The sequence below is a fragment of the Ylistrum balloti genome, unplaced genomic scaffold (genome assembly GCF_031769215.1).
Source record: "Ylistrum balloti isolate Yb309-2 unplaced genomic scaffold, AGI_CSIRO_Ybal_v1 Utg369876, whole genome shotgun sequence".
Lineage (NCBI taxonomy): Eukaryota > Metazoa > Mollusca > Bivalvia > Pectinida > Pectinidae > Ylistrum > Ylistrum balloti.
Window position 1 is genome coordinate 400,338 of NW_026782016.1, and position 14,582 is coordinate 414,919.

The 14,582-nt window shown below is 36.0% G+C and overlaps 1 protein-coding gene across 1 annotated transcript; it reads right to left on the reverse strand.

Moving 5' to 3' along the window:
- Positions 1–1,684: 1,684 nt before the first annotated feature.
- Positions 1,685–13,518, reverse strand: LOC132546198 (heat shock 70 kDa protein 12A-like). Its single transcript, XM_060209909.1, has 6 exons — positions 13,330–13,518; positions 7,573–7,942; positions 6,559–6,842; positions 4,666–4,893; positions 3,938–4,097; positions 1,685–2,742 (listed from the first exon to the last, which is right to left on the reverse strand). The coding sequence occupies exons 1-6, from the start codon at positions 13,516–13,518 to the stop codon at positions 1,685–1,687; spliced, it is 2,289 nt and encodes a 762-aa protein (XP_060065892.1).
- Positions 13,519–14,582: the final 1,064 nt, after the last annotated feature.

Here is a 14,582-nt window from a genome sequence, read left to right on the forward strand (position 1 = left end):
CATAAAGCAGACTCTCTCAATTATATCGCTAAGTGTTAAGCAATGCGTGTCCTAATCGCCTGTAGTAGCTTTTTATCATCTTTCGTACTTTTTAAATTATTTTACCATCTCGTCAGACTATTTTCCATTTTAGTGTACATAGGATGTAATCTTTATATAACTAGTACGTTAAAGCAAGACCTATGTATCGCCTTAAAGAGAGATAACTAACGCGCTTTAACGACATACATATGCTAATGATCTGTATTGGCTTATGTACGTAATATTCACATCGCTTTCCGTCCTGATATCAACGGCAAGTGTTGTTCAGTAAATGCTAAAAAAGGGCTATACTCACTCAGACAGTCTTTTTGTAATCTAAAATCACAAAAGTTCAAGCAACGGGTCACCTGGACATACCGTGACCTTTATGAATTATGGAAAAGGAATGCTGCTCATATCCAACGACACCGTCATTAACAATAGGGTCATGTTACTGAATTGTGATATTAACCTGGGTCATATCTACTATACTTGTCTACCTTTGTTGAATGATATTAAAACATGATACATACGTATTACCAATAGATAAAATCGAGTTAAAGTTCCCCTGATCTCAGATAAATTATTGATATACAACTGCGCCCCTCTTTTGACTGACTTGCATACGAGGTTGAATTTATTGAAGGGTCTGATCCTTGCAAAGCCGTTTAATTTTACCTTCAGATATTTTGATGACGTCTTTAATTAACATGAAATGTATTGGCTACTTCCATCCTACATTTTCACCAGAACTGGAAAACAAAGATACGACCGATTCTTTAACATCGGCAACGGAATGAACAAGGACATCTTTCCATCAAACCGTATGATAAACGTGATGATTTCAATTTCCCTATTGTGAGTTTTCCATTTCTAGATAACAATATTCTGCTTCTTTAACCTATGGTATTGACACTGGCAGCTGTAGGATACTATACAGGTACAGACTTTAGGCATTACACAGGCACAGGTAGCTGAGGAAACTGTCCATTATATATTGGAGGAGATAACTCCATCACCTGTACCAGGTCTATTGTTCAGATACTTTACCTGTAGTCTAAACCCCGTCTAAAGGCTCATCTTAATATTGTGCATTACAGGTACATTGGGTTTAAAGGTAAGTCTACACTCAATTATAAGGGAAGTATCTCTCAGTAAAATACAACATTACACTTCTGTAGAGACAATCAACTAAGATTTCTGAAGAAGATCGAAAACGACGCTATACTTATTCTTATCTATTACTTACATATCATCTCTACTGTCAAATTTCTGAGGCCTAACTCGTCTATATGTGTTGATCCTCGGTCTGTTATCACAGATCACCACAGTGCGATGATGAACAGCTGTAAACGTAACGAGAGACACAGACAGACAGACAGACAGACAGACAGACACAGAGACAGGCAAAGAAGGGGAGAGAGAGAAGGGGCGTATTTGGAAACTCTAGAACAAGAACAATAAGGTCACTACTATTTTGATTTATGATTTTATGATAGATAAGATCAATAATTATTTCAGCGACGAAGAGAGTCATTTGACTGCGTAATGTTTCACACCACATATAACGTTCAGTTGAACACTTCTAACATTTTAGAGATAATACTGTTTCTTCTGTCTTTTGGACTGTTGTGACCTATTTCTGCTTAAGTCCTTTCAACACCTATCCTACAAACTTAACCTTCGCTCGTGATGTCTTCCTAGTCCTTCCTTCAATTACCTGGACTTCAAGTTCTGTACCAGCATAGATTATTTTGACGTAGACAGGATCATCTCTTGTGATATCATCTGACAATGTTACGTGGGCAGATCCTAGAAGTGTACAGTTTTCTTCCGTCACATATTTTGGACATTCTTTGGGTGACGCGTACACTTCCACAAAAATTTCGTTATGGTTGATAGGAGCGCGCAATTCCTTTACCACGTGCTGCGAACCTATGGAAACATGCGTTCCCTTCTTTAGGTGAATGTCGAAAACATCGTCACAAACAATCTCGTTACCAATTTTTTTCTTCTTCTTGTCATCGTGTTTTCCGTCAACGAATGGAACAGTTATGGCGATACCATATGTATATTTGCACACCCGCGAGGCGATCGCCAAAGGCTCGTGTCCGAACAACGCCGCTCCTTTCATTACAGCCATGGATGGATCAGGTGGTGATATGAATCTTGTTGCACTAAAATAGGATTCCAGTTGCTTTCTAATGATCTTTGCCTCTGAATATCCACCGACGAGCACCACGGCGTCTAGGGGCATGATGTTGTCATGTTGCATCAGGTCGTCGAGATGCTGGATCATGTTACCTAGCGACGTACTAAATAGCCTTTCGAACCTCTGGTCGCTAATCGACATTTTATCTGCAAGAAATGATACTCCTTCTCCAGATGGTCCAATGTCTTTCATGTATTCATCTATATCTTGGCCTGTTGACTCTTTTAATGTTGACCCCAGTATTGCTGGGATCTTCACGTGTACTTTTTCCTTTTTACCTGGGATGTATTCACGTTTGGCACTCTCGAAGTTATGTTGAAGACTTAGCATTTCTCCTGGATGTTCCTCCTTTGCGATATGGATGACTTCTGCTCCGAATATAGCAAATAGCATCTTATGGAAGGCTTCGTCTACTGTTGTTCCACCCCAGTGACCACCTGTTGGTGTGTGTAATTCTTGAAGAAATCCACCTTCTGACTGCTGGTAAACAGTGATGTCCGCTGTTCCTCCTTAAATAGTGTAGGGAAATAACAAATTAACAGTCAGAGATGTATGATTGCTGATCGTTTCGTATACATACACCAGAATACGCATTTACTTTGATAGTACACATTAACATTATTAGTGTATCACCTATCTGGTCACATTTGAGAAAATCCTTGTGCAGTTTCTACTCGAATTGAAAAAAAAATCAGCAGAAAAAAAAGTTTCTTGGGTTATTGGCACAGCCAGTCAACGGAACAATATTCATTCATACAAGCTTCTGATATGTATGTTTAGAGGATTTTAGATCAGTTGTTTGCATTGCTAGGTATGTAAATTAAATTGTCAGATTCAATATTCTGATTGTCATCATATATACAACCAATATTCGTTCTCACAGCATCTAAAAAGAAAAACTTCATTATATTTGTCCATCAGTATGAAAAAACATTTACATTTTTTCTTCTATTTTCAGTCATATCGAGCCAAAAACTTATAAAACATATATGATGCCATTATCTAACCGTATCGTTTTTTATGCGCAACTTTTATGTAAAATACCAATGTTAACTTCATATAATTCAATATAACATAGAATATCTCCAAAATAAGGTCAACTTTCACATCAACCGGTATCTCATCTCTAGAAATAGTGTTTTATTGTTCCATCCACAAGTCCTTTAAAACAAACCAATTGCGACACTTGAACATTATGGGTTGAGGAACCAGTGTTTGTAAGACATATAAATGGAAAGAAAAAAACACTGAAAAAAACTGAAATTATCTCCCTTAACAGCATCGTTGAAATCAGCCCTTCTGTTTGTGATTTAAGTATTTAAGTAAAACATGAGGTATATTGCTGATGAAGAAGAGACTGTCATGCAATTGATTTCAAATTCTGTTGAATATATCTGAATGATATGGTCAATAAAGAGAGGAATTCATTCGTATATCTAAGAGTGAAATCGGAGGACTCCACAAGGTCTCTGTTACTCGTTTTATAAACTATTTGATATATTCAGCCTCATAAGAGAAAGCACTGTTCCCGTGGGTATAACAATAGTTTATTATGGAATTGTCCGGCTAAGTGTATGTTTACAACGCAGAAAAAAGCAATACTTTCCTTCAATATTCATATAAAAGAGATATATTAGTCTTTACCTCCGACTGTTATTTGATCATAGTCTATCCAACCTAGATAGGTAATGTATAAAATCTCACCCCCGAGGTCGACTACCATGAACTTTCTTTCCAATCCCAGTGGTCGAGTATTTGGAATATCTTGGCCTTGTGACGTCGAAGCGGGATTGAGGTGACGACAATAGAGGGCAGCAGCCTCTGGTTCTAGTGCGAGCGACAAATTATCCTTGTCGATTCCAGCCTGAAATGTACGACACATATCAGGTAACACAATTCCTCTAAAATAGGGTATATCTATAAGCATTGGTATGTAACATTGTTTTTATTACATAATTTTAATTTCAAATGTCTGGAAGGAGGTGCTATTCACTTGTGAGTCTTTCGTACAATCTTCCAACTTGCAATTGAAGACACTGCTGGTTAACATAAGTCCTTGATGTTTGCCGTAACCTGCATGCCACATCTTAATTAACTGCCAAAGTTCAGAATATATACATGTACTTAACGAAATAATAAGTTTCGATATTGCTTTTCTTTAATGACGTCAGATGTTTTAAGATTGAATCCATTAGTATCTCTGACGAGGTCTAGAAGGAAGAAACAGCCGCATGATTCAGTTTAATGCTTTAGTTGGCTCTGATTCTGAATTTATATTAAAATGCAATTTTGTGTCTTTTATATAATCTTTGAGGAATGTTATGTTCCTCGGATGCAAACACCTAAATTACTGACATGATATGATATAATGCTATCAGCAAAACCACTGTAGGGATGGACAAGTAATAGTGAAAAAACCTCCTTTTCGGTACCTTCTCTGCAGCAGTTCTCATAAATATCTTTGCTTTGTCGCTCCAAATTGCAGGAACTGTAAGAATCCAGCGGATCTTATCGGAGTCAGGACTGGTGTTTGAGTTTTTGCTCTTGGCATTTTCCAGGACATCAGCCCTCAGATATTTCAGTATAGCTGCTATCACATCCACGGCTATTTTTTTGTCGTTTCTGTTAAATGGCCTCAACGTTGCTTCTAAGCTTAGATCCTTAAAAAACGAACTATGATTAATATCCATGCGTTTTCAAGATGTGGCTGCTGTAAACGCTGCCGTAAACTTAGAAAAAAAAGTTAGATAAAATCATACCAACTGGACAAAATAGCATATCAATGTTGTTTGCAGTCATGAAGCTAACATAAGAACTCTTGCTGTGAGAAAATGTGAACAAAGTTGTCCGTAAACCTTTCTACCGGTATTGTAACACAATATACTATAAGAAGGTTGCTCTATACACCTCCAGTATGAAAGAAATGGAAAATGGAGATAGAATTACATTATTTTTGTCTGCTTGCAAAGAATTACAGGCTTTGACGACGGTAACTTTAGATGTTAAATATTCCAGTGTATATCATATATCAGATAGTTCATGACTTGTTTTGTCAGTTAGTAGGAAATTATTAATTTATACAACATAATAAGCTCTCTTTAATAATGACATAACAGGATCATTATATTATGTGTAAATTTACTAGTCACTAGGATCAGAAACATATAAAATCTAATATAGGTTGAGGTTGAGATTGATGAAACGAAACTATTGAGTTAAAAATATTTTTTTATTATTTATTTTTATATATTATATATTATTATTTTATTAAATTGATTAAAAACGGTATAGCCATTCGGTCTATATTTGTGATATTCGATCTGAAATCATGATGTTATCTGTAAGTGTGATCTCATTATTATCACTTATTGTCGTAAAAGACGGAATATGACAATTTGTTCATCTGCCTGTGAAATAGCCATGGTAATACTCTAAGTACATCTGTAATACATGTCTTGCGTGGGGCGTTTTTATTGGCGGTGCCAGTTAGAAATTGATGAAACATAAAAATATCGACAATATTTTAAACTAATGAATTGCAAAAGGCGCAATTAAATTGCTGCCTCCACAAAGGCTCCCAGAAAAACTCGTTTCATAAAATTTCATATGAAATGGCAGCTTTTTAGAGATTCTAAATTACCATGGTATTACCAAATCAAGCTTGTATTGAATTAGAAAATATCATTTATCATGAAAGCAAAGTAAAAAAAATTATTGATAACCGCTTGGCAAATCAGGTCATCGATGTTAAAGCTGTTGTATTTTATTTTTCAAGCGTGACTTCAGTCTTTATATGTTATCTATTCTTACCTATTTAAACGCAACATTTAAATCAGATACCTAGGCGTATAGGAAAAAAAGTTATATAAACGTTGTCCTGTTGTAAAAAAACTAGAGTTAATTTTAGGTGCATGTCAACACCATAAAATATGTAATGTATTTATAAGGAGACGTTACGTGGTGTTCTAAGTGAGCTTTAGTGTTCAATATCGGGAGTGTTAAAATTATCTTGTTTGATGTTTTCGGGAACATTTTCATCCTAAATCCTCTGTGAGGGGATTAATCATTTATCAAATCACAAAGTGAGGGACAAGGAGAGGGTCACGTAGACCGAGTGCACGCGCCACTTAGGTTTTCTTAAGGAATTTAGCAACATGTTACCCCAGAGCAAGCTAGTCAGTTCTCTACACCCGTTACTTCTCTGAGCTCGGGTCTCATAATACAGACATTTGGTTCTTCACCCGGCAAATCAGTTGAATCTATTTTTAAGACAATGACTAGTGAACGAGACTTCATTCACCCTGTTCATTCCAATGAAATCTTACCTCAGCTTCATAGAGTTTCATTTTGAATTGTTGAAATAGGTACCACTTCTTTCTCTCCGGCGGTTGCAAATTAGCATACTCTGTTTCAGCTTCATGTCCAAAGAATTTAAAGTTCATATCCGGGTCAAATAGAGCTACAGTAGGTGTTTTCTCTGTCCTGCCGTGCGCCCCCTTCCATGTCCGACAAAACATCTTCAATTTATCCTCTTTATACTCCTTTGTCCAGGAGCAAACATAACCACTATAGGTTGTACCGAAGTCTATAGCACAAACCATCACATATGCATTGTTCTGAAAGTACCAAAAGTGTCTCAAAAGCAAAGATAGCCGGACAGGTTCTAACGGAGTATATCATCACAAATGGATTGCCAAACAGTCTTTAAATTAAGTCAAAAACAAAACGTTCATTCGATTACATGGTCCTGTATGATAACGAATTTCAACCTCTTGATGATGAGAAAAAGGGGTTTATACTCCCGTGAAAAGATTATCAAATTGACAAACAACAAACTTAAGAGAATCGTTTCATTAGTTGACATTCCACTTTCTCATTCCCTTGTAGTATTTTACATACTTTATTGGCCCTCTAAAACACGTGATGTTGACCTAACGTCATCACATTGTTTTTATGGCATTCTCTATTTAACGTATGTCCGGAATCCATCATAACATATATAAAAAAACAGTACAGAAAGGACACGTTTTTCCTTAGCGGAATATGGTTTGTTATGTATGTTAGCGACAAACGCTTCCCCGGCTTGAACTTCGATTTGTGATATCTAAGAATACAAAACATATTACAACTATTGCAAAACAAACTTAACGATTATGTTAATCGCTCATGTTTGGCTTTTTGATACTACATGACGTAAATGAGGGAAAATGAAAATGAAAAAAGGAAAAAAGAACAAAACTAAACACGAACATGAATTGAGTTTAAAGAATACATCGGATTTACCATCGGTAGCGGCGGAGGTATACAGGCAGGTTGATCGGGCTGTGTGGATTGTTGAGGTTGCGACGGGCAATATGGTGGCGGCATTCCACCCTTTTCTACGGATACAGAATGCTCGTACTGTGGTACTTGTGGCCGTTGATACATGTATGACTGTAGCTGTGGCTGTAGCTGTGGCTGTAAATGTGGTTGTGGCTGCGCTGCCGGTACCGGTCCATAGAAATGCGGTTGCGGTACGTATGCCATTGGTTGTGCTACCGGGACATACGCCCCATTGCTGTAGACATAATACGGTACTGGTCCATATGGAAGCTGTCCAGGACCCAACGCTACCGGAACAAACGCTCCGTTAACCAAAGTATAATAAGTGGGCAATCCAGCTAATTGGTTACTCATAGTCCGGCTTTTCAAAATATCTTTCAATCGAACCTGTAATTTCAAAAAAGAGGTTTATGATTAATTAGCTAGCACTTTGAGGTAGGTTAATGGTTGTATTTTGATGAGTACAAGTACATGTCATACACAGACACAACAACGGTCCGGTTCTCGGCTTCCCGAGAAGTAAAAATTACACGGGTAGGGGGTACGTATAACAAATTCTGTCCGATTTGCTCTTGTAGAATGTTAGCACACTTGATACTTACGAAATAAATAATAATACAGTATACCAAATGTCTGTGACTAGTATTTGTCCTAGTCATAGCAGACAGCAAAATGTCTGTGATTTATGATGTATTTTCGGATATATAAACTTACCTTCTAACATAATTAGTTTTTTTATGTATATGAAGCTCTGTATCACAGAATTGTCCTGCCTGCAAAATAGATTTATGTCGACGCAGCACAGACATGTACATATCTCCCCGAACAGAGTGGTTTACAAAACGGCACACTGCACTCCTTAAAACAGTGCACAAAAGGACATTGTAAGGAGAGGATCACACACCGATATTTATAGTCTCTAGATAAACCACTTCAGACTAAGTCGTGATTAATGATATCCATTGACACATGTTAGTGAGAATTGAACTAAGTGTTAAACAATATAAAAATAAAATACAACGTTAGTGTTATGTCTGTACAAAATATCTCTATTGGATATTCTATAAATCATAGCATCCTGATATCTAAAAAGATTTTTTTGTTGTCAACTAAAAAGAGGATTGAAATAGCTGGGTAGGGATTGACTTCTCGTGCCTCTTAATGGAGTCATATCACGTAACGTTGTTTGTTGTGACTTTAAATAACTACGTAACGTTAATAGTAGATCAGTATTTGTTCGAAATCTTGTCATATTACCCCTTATATGGAAGTTTTTGTTTAATTTAATGCAATTGATTTATATTTTGTCGTTTTAATGAAATTGTCGTTTTCAATCCAATCTGTGGCCCAGTTGTACGATAGCTTGCTGTCGGTCTATGAATAACATACGGCTTAGATAAAAACACTTTAGAGATGACAGAGGAGAATATGCTAATATAAACTACTCTTATACAAACTTGTCCATGAAGCATCAAAAATATTTTTATTTACTTATATAAATATAACCATATCATTTAAAAGAGGTAGCATACTGTATTTATAGAGAAATTCGTTTTAGATACGTACATAATTTCCTGTGATTTGATTGCGATGAAGACCAACCAGGAAGTTGACCGTGATTATTCGAGCGAGTTAAAGAGACCGCATAATAGTTTAAAATACGATGTGTATCATAGCTGGTAGCTCGAGATCTGACACCTGAAAGGTTTAACGTCATACACCAGTGATATTGAATGGAATACATGCATTCAAATTGGTGTTCTTTCGCATTTCCGACATTATACTGTATCAAACAATACATATAACCCCTTATACAACCTTATTACAAAAGATGATAATAAAAACCATTCTCTCTCTCCTGAAAACATTTCCACAAATTGCGTATTTAATTTTAACTGAGAAATAAATGAGTAGACTTAAATTCCTAGACAACCTGAGATACATATTGTTTACATGCATACTACGGGACGAGTTTGATGTTAAAATAGTTATATCTCCGTAATTAATATGTTTTTTTTTCTGTCAAATTGTCAGATTATCAACTCACCCTCCAATTATTGCATTTTCTCTTCCTTGTTAGATAAGTCGCGAACAAATCTCGTGACTTCGGGATTTGCGGATCGAATATCAATCATTCGTCGAAAATTTTATTGATTAATGACGTTATTCAATTTAAAAGAGTTGTCTCCCTTGAGTCACAAATCTGACGCTTAGATGGCCGTTTACGGAGATCAGAAGTCGTAAAAAAATGTCGTTTTCCGACTAACTCACATTTTCAATAAGTGCAATGCTTTCATGGATACTTCTTATGCGCATGTCAGATCGACTTTATAATTATGAATATAAAAAAAAATCTTGTCGCAATTATGACACACTTTAGGATAAAAAGTGTAACGATGTAGTTGATACTTTCAAAAACAAATGTTCATCTAAATATCCTTGAATTAGTCTTACCACCTCTGAACTCCTAATGGTTGATACTTAGAACAGTCTGATTTATACATATCCCTAATTCATGTTAGATATTTACAAATGATTTACGAATATAAAAAAAATCAAGGGTCATTACAGATATCGTAACTATATTTGAATATTTTTGTAAATCACTTATTTATATTGATAAGTAAATTATGGATATCTATCAATGCAGCAAGACGTATCAATGGATGTCCATGAATCGAATTTTACATTATAAAATTTTTCATGGATATTTAGAATTATATATTAACACTAGTAATACACTGTATCCATAAATAGTGACCATTTCTACACGTAAACTTCTTTAAAGAGAAACTCATGTATTTGGTAGTGTTTGATATAAAACTCCGGGTTTCTTGTCAAAGGAACGATAACATGCACTGGTCAGTGTCCTCCATATTACGAAGTATTTTTATAGAAATGTTAAAGTGGGAATTTGACCACCCAGGGTCAAACACATTTCCGTGTGAATCTGACTCACTAAGATTAGAAGTAAGGAGTTTATACTCCATGACGTAGCTGTCTGAAGCAGTGCTTCGAAGTGGGAGTCCGGTGTCATGAAATGGCAGAAATCTGGAACCATATCTTATAAACTTGCCTTGTAAACTACGATACTCGGACCAAACTGTATGTTACAAAATTATGTTAGTTTTGAGTAATCAACATTTATAGTGCTGGACAACAGCTGTTGGTAGTTGTTTATATTTTAACAATATTGAAGTGAGTAATAAACAATTACGTGACGATTTATTGTTTATATTTACGTCCAATAAATATCAAATGTCTTTATGTCGAATACAATCTGATACTTATTTCTTTCCTTTTTCGTGCTTTCTTATTTCATCCGAGTTAGTTATTTTTTCAAAAAGTGGAAAAACACGAGCTTTATAGGAAAAATAGCTTCCGAAAGTGCAAAATTTTGGCATGATTATACAGCAATCACGGTCAGTTTGTGGAACCTGATTCAAAAAATAATAAAGGGAATATTTTAACGATGAATTAAGCGGTTCTATGTCAGTATGTGTGTTGTATTGATATGAAGTCTTATAAAATACCGCTAATCAATGGGCAAAACTGACACTGTCAGAAAAAAATATTTAAATCTATTACGAATCCTAAAATCATGGTTATGTAACGCTTCTTTTTATTGGATAATGTTCATCATCTAATCCCCGATATACTCATGAATTCTTACGCTAGTCTAAAGATGGCGGCCATGAAGTGACGAGTATAATGATGATCATCTTTGTGACATGTCCCGTTTATTTTTTCTCCGCCTCAAGTGAGTTTGTTTTTAATGTGGGAATGTCGAACGACGATACACTGTGCGTGATTGCTATTCTCTATCAAGGGACAATCTTCAGTTAGAATATCACATCTAAATTAAATCAAGTTACATCATGTCTCATACCTTTACTGGATGACAACGTAGAGAAAAATAAATTAATCCCGATTTCCATTTGAATAAAACGCACTAACATCTTCGGATGAGTTTCTCGTTATGATCCCTTCTCGACGCCTCTCCTCGACTCAGCTATAGACATCATGACTATTTCAGGTATGTACACCAGGAATCACTACATACAATCATTTAGACAGATAATTTAAACAGGGAAACATTTGAAGCCTTTCCCACATCGTGACAAGAATCTATCGACAACTTGACTGGAAAAATGGAAGTGACGTCTACGTCATCAATGGTTGAAAGAAGCGTTTTGATTGGCTAGGACAAGGCGAGGAATGAGGTAAGTATGCTTGTTTTCTCTTTTTACTACATATGCTGTCGGTTAGATAATGACTTTTTGTTTTAACACTAGACGAAGTTACTTGTTATAACAGGATTAATTATTTGACAAAGTTATCGATTTATAGGAAACCATATAAAATTATATAGTAGGGGTGAGATAGTTGGAGGGAGTCGTGACTCAATACAACTGTCATTGGTAGTAGGGGTGAGATAGTTGGAGAGAGTTGTGACTCTCAATACCACCGTCAGTGGTAGTAGGGGTGAGATAGTTGGAGGGAATCGTGACTCAATACAACTGTCAGTGGTAGTAGGGGTGAGATAGTTGGAGAGAGTCGTGACTCTCAATACCACCGTCAGTGGTAGTAGGGGTGAGATAGTTGGAGGGGTTCGTGACTCACAATACAGCTGTCATTGGTAGTAGGGTCGAGATAGTAAGAGAGAGTCGTTACTCTCAATACAACTGTCAGTGGTAGTAGGGGTGAGAGAGTTGGAGGGAGTCGTGACTCTCAATACAACTGTCAGTGGTAGTAGGGGTGAGATAGCTGGAGGGAGTCGTGACTCTCAATACACTGTCAGTGGTAGTAGGGGTGAGATAGCTGGAGGGAGTCGTGACTCTCAATACACTGTTAGTGGTAATAGCGGTGAGATAGTTGGAGGAAATCGTATGTCTGCAGTAGGTAGAGGAACGAGTCCTATTGGGAGTGGGGCTCATTACCCGTTTGTTTGATTGCGCATTGGCAATTTAGTTAGCATTTGTGGTCGCCAATCTTATAACAAGTGGCTACTGGTAAGATAAGCTAGTAGTATGACATCGATCGATCTGGTTGTGTTAACATTAACATGGGTTCCCACTTACTTAACAATGCATACACATATACAAAGGACACACATCACGGAGCAGTGTGATTTCCTATCAGTATCCTACAGGTTTATGTTTTTGTGTTGTCGACATGAAAATTTTACTCCAAGAGGATATCAAGACCTTATTTGGTACTTTTCCCGGGAAGTTATTCACGTTCTCTGTTTCAGACCAATGCTTAAACCTAAATTTGTTGATTGCAGCACACCAGTTAAGCTCTATCTATAAACGATTTTTGATAATATGATAAATTACCAAGATCAAATAAAATATATCATTTTAATAGGATGTGCGTATATGTACACGGTACATAATGGGGTCTAAATTAAACCCACTTGTTCAGTGTTTCTACAATTAATGACATAAATAATCACGTGACTGATGACATATATATCATCGTCTACCTTATATAACATATACAACGGTCAAATATCCATACCCTTCGTCCACTCATGTCCGGTATGGTACAATGAAAGACACGGTAGCATAATTGATCTTAGTGCTTCAAAAATGAACCAATGTTTAAGAAAACTTGACAATGATAACACAGTTTGTTACACCATTAGCTGCACTTGTTGTTTAACGTAGAAATGTTTTCATGAAGAATGTCACGTAAATCGGAATGATGCTTATTTCGTCATCAAACACGTCATTGGTTTCTGATTAAGGTTTTGGTACTTGAAAAGTTACAGTGCGGTTTGATTCGGACAGTTTAATTGTCTCCTTCTCTTCTGTAACGTCCGTTCGACTCGCAGATGGTGTTTCTTTACCAACATAAACACCTACACGAGAGCTGTTACGATAGGAGTAACCGGAAGTACTAGGTTTCACTTCCTCTTTGTTGTCTATCTGTTTTGTCATTTCTCGTTCCAGTTCCATTCTGCGCAGTTTTATTCTTTTGTTTTCTTTCCATCGCTTACATCCGTATATCAGAAACAAAATGAGTCCCACCACTGCGATCACACCGGAAATGGAGAATCCCACAATCCATACGTATACTGCAAAATAACATGTCATGAATATTCACAATAAGAATGCCCAGTTCAAATTATTTCCATGTCTCACAAAATGCATATCAGATAAAAATATTTTTATCTGAAATTCTATAGGTAAAACCAGACGATGTAATATCTGAAGAGCTTTTGATCGACATCCAACATACATACAATATACAACCATAATTACATAAAAGAATTATGAAATAAAAAAATTATTAAATAAAACTCAACCCAAAATTTTTAATCCGATACAACATTTTTGACTAGCAGAATGCCACGTACGGATTTGTCTTTTTACGAACCTCCTTTGGAAGTAGGCCCACCAGAGATATTAAGAAAGATTACCTATCATATTGAATTTAAGAAGATGCCGTATTCGATATTGAACCAATGGTAGACTACAATCTACTGATATACTTACATGGGCGATCGCGATCCCTTGACATATTTCCTTGAGATTCTAGTGTTCCGCTTCAGTTCACATGATCTGTAATTCAATGCAAAAGTGTAAATACATGTAGTAATTTTAAAGATAGAAATTAGAGACACTCCTTTCAGGAGCTTTCATGGAAAATGAGTATTTTGTTCCTTATATTTCAAACTATGTTAAAACAGCCATCATGACGTCATAAAGACTGCAATGACGTCACGCAATCATGCCAGCAATAGCGAAGTAACTTGTTTTCTTGTTAAATTAACGAATTTTTTAAGATATTATTGATCAACATTGTGAATGATTTTTTTTAACTAGTTATCATCCTAAAGGACACATAACCAGTTCAGAAATATTAAAACAGATTTTATACAGGCTTAAAGTTCAAATGACATAAGCCAAAAAAGCCCAGTGTTATGAGGCAGAAATAATAAGATCTTTAAAAATATAAAAAGGATAATAATAAATGAAAAAAAAACTGCATTTAATTTATTCATAACTTATCGTTTTAA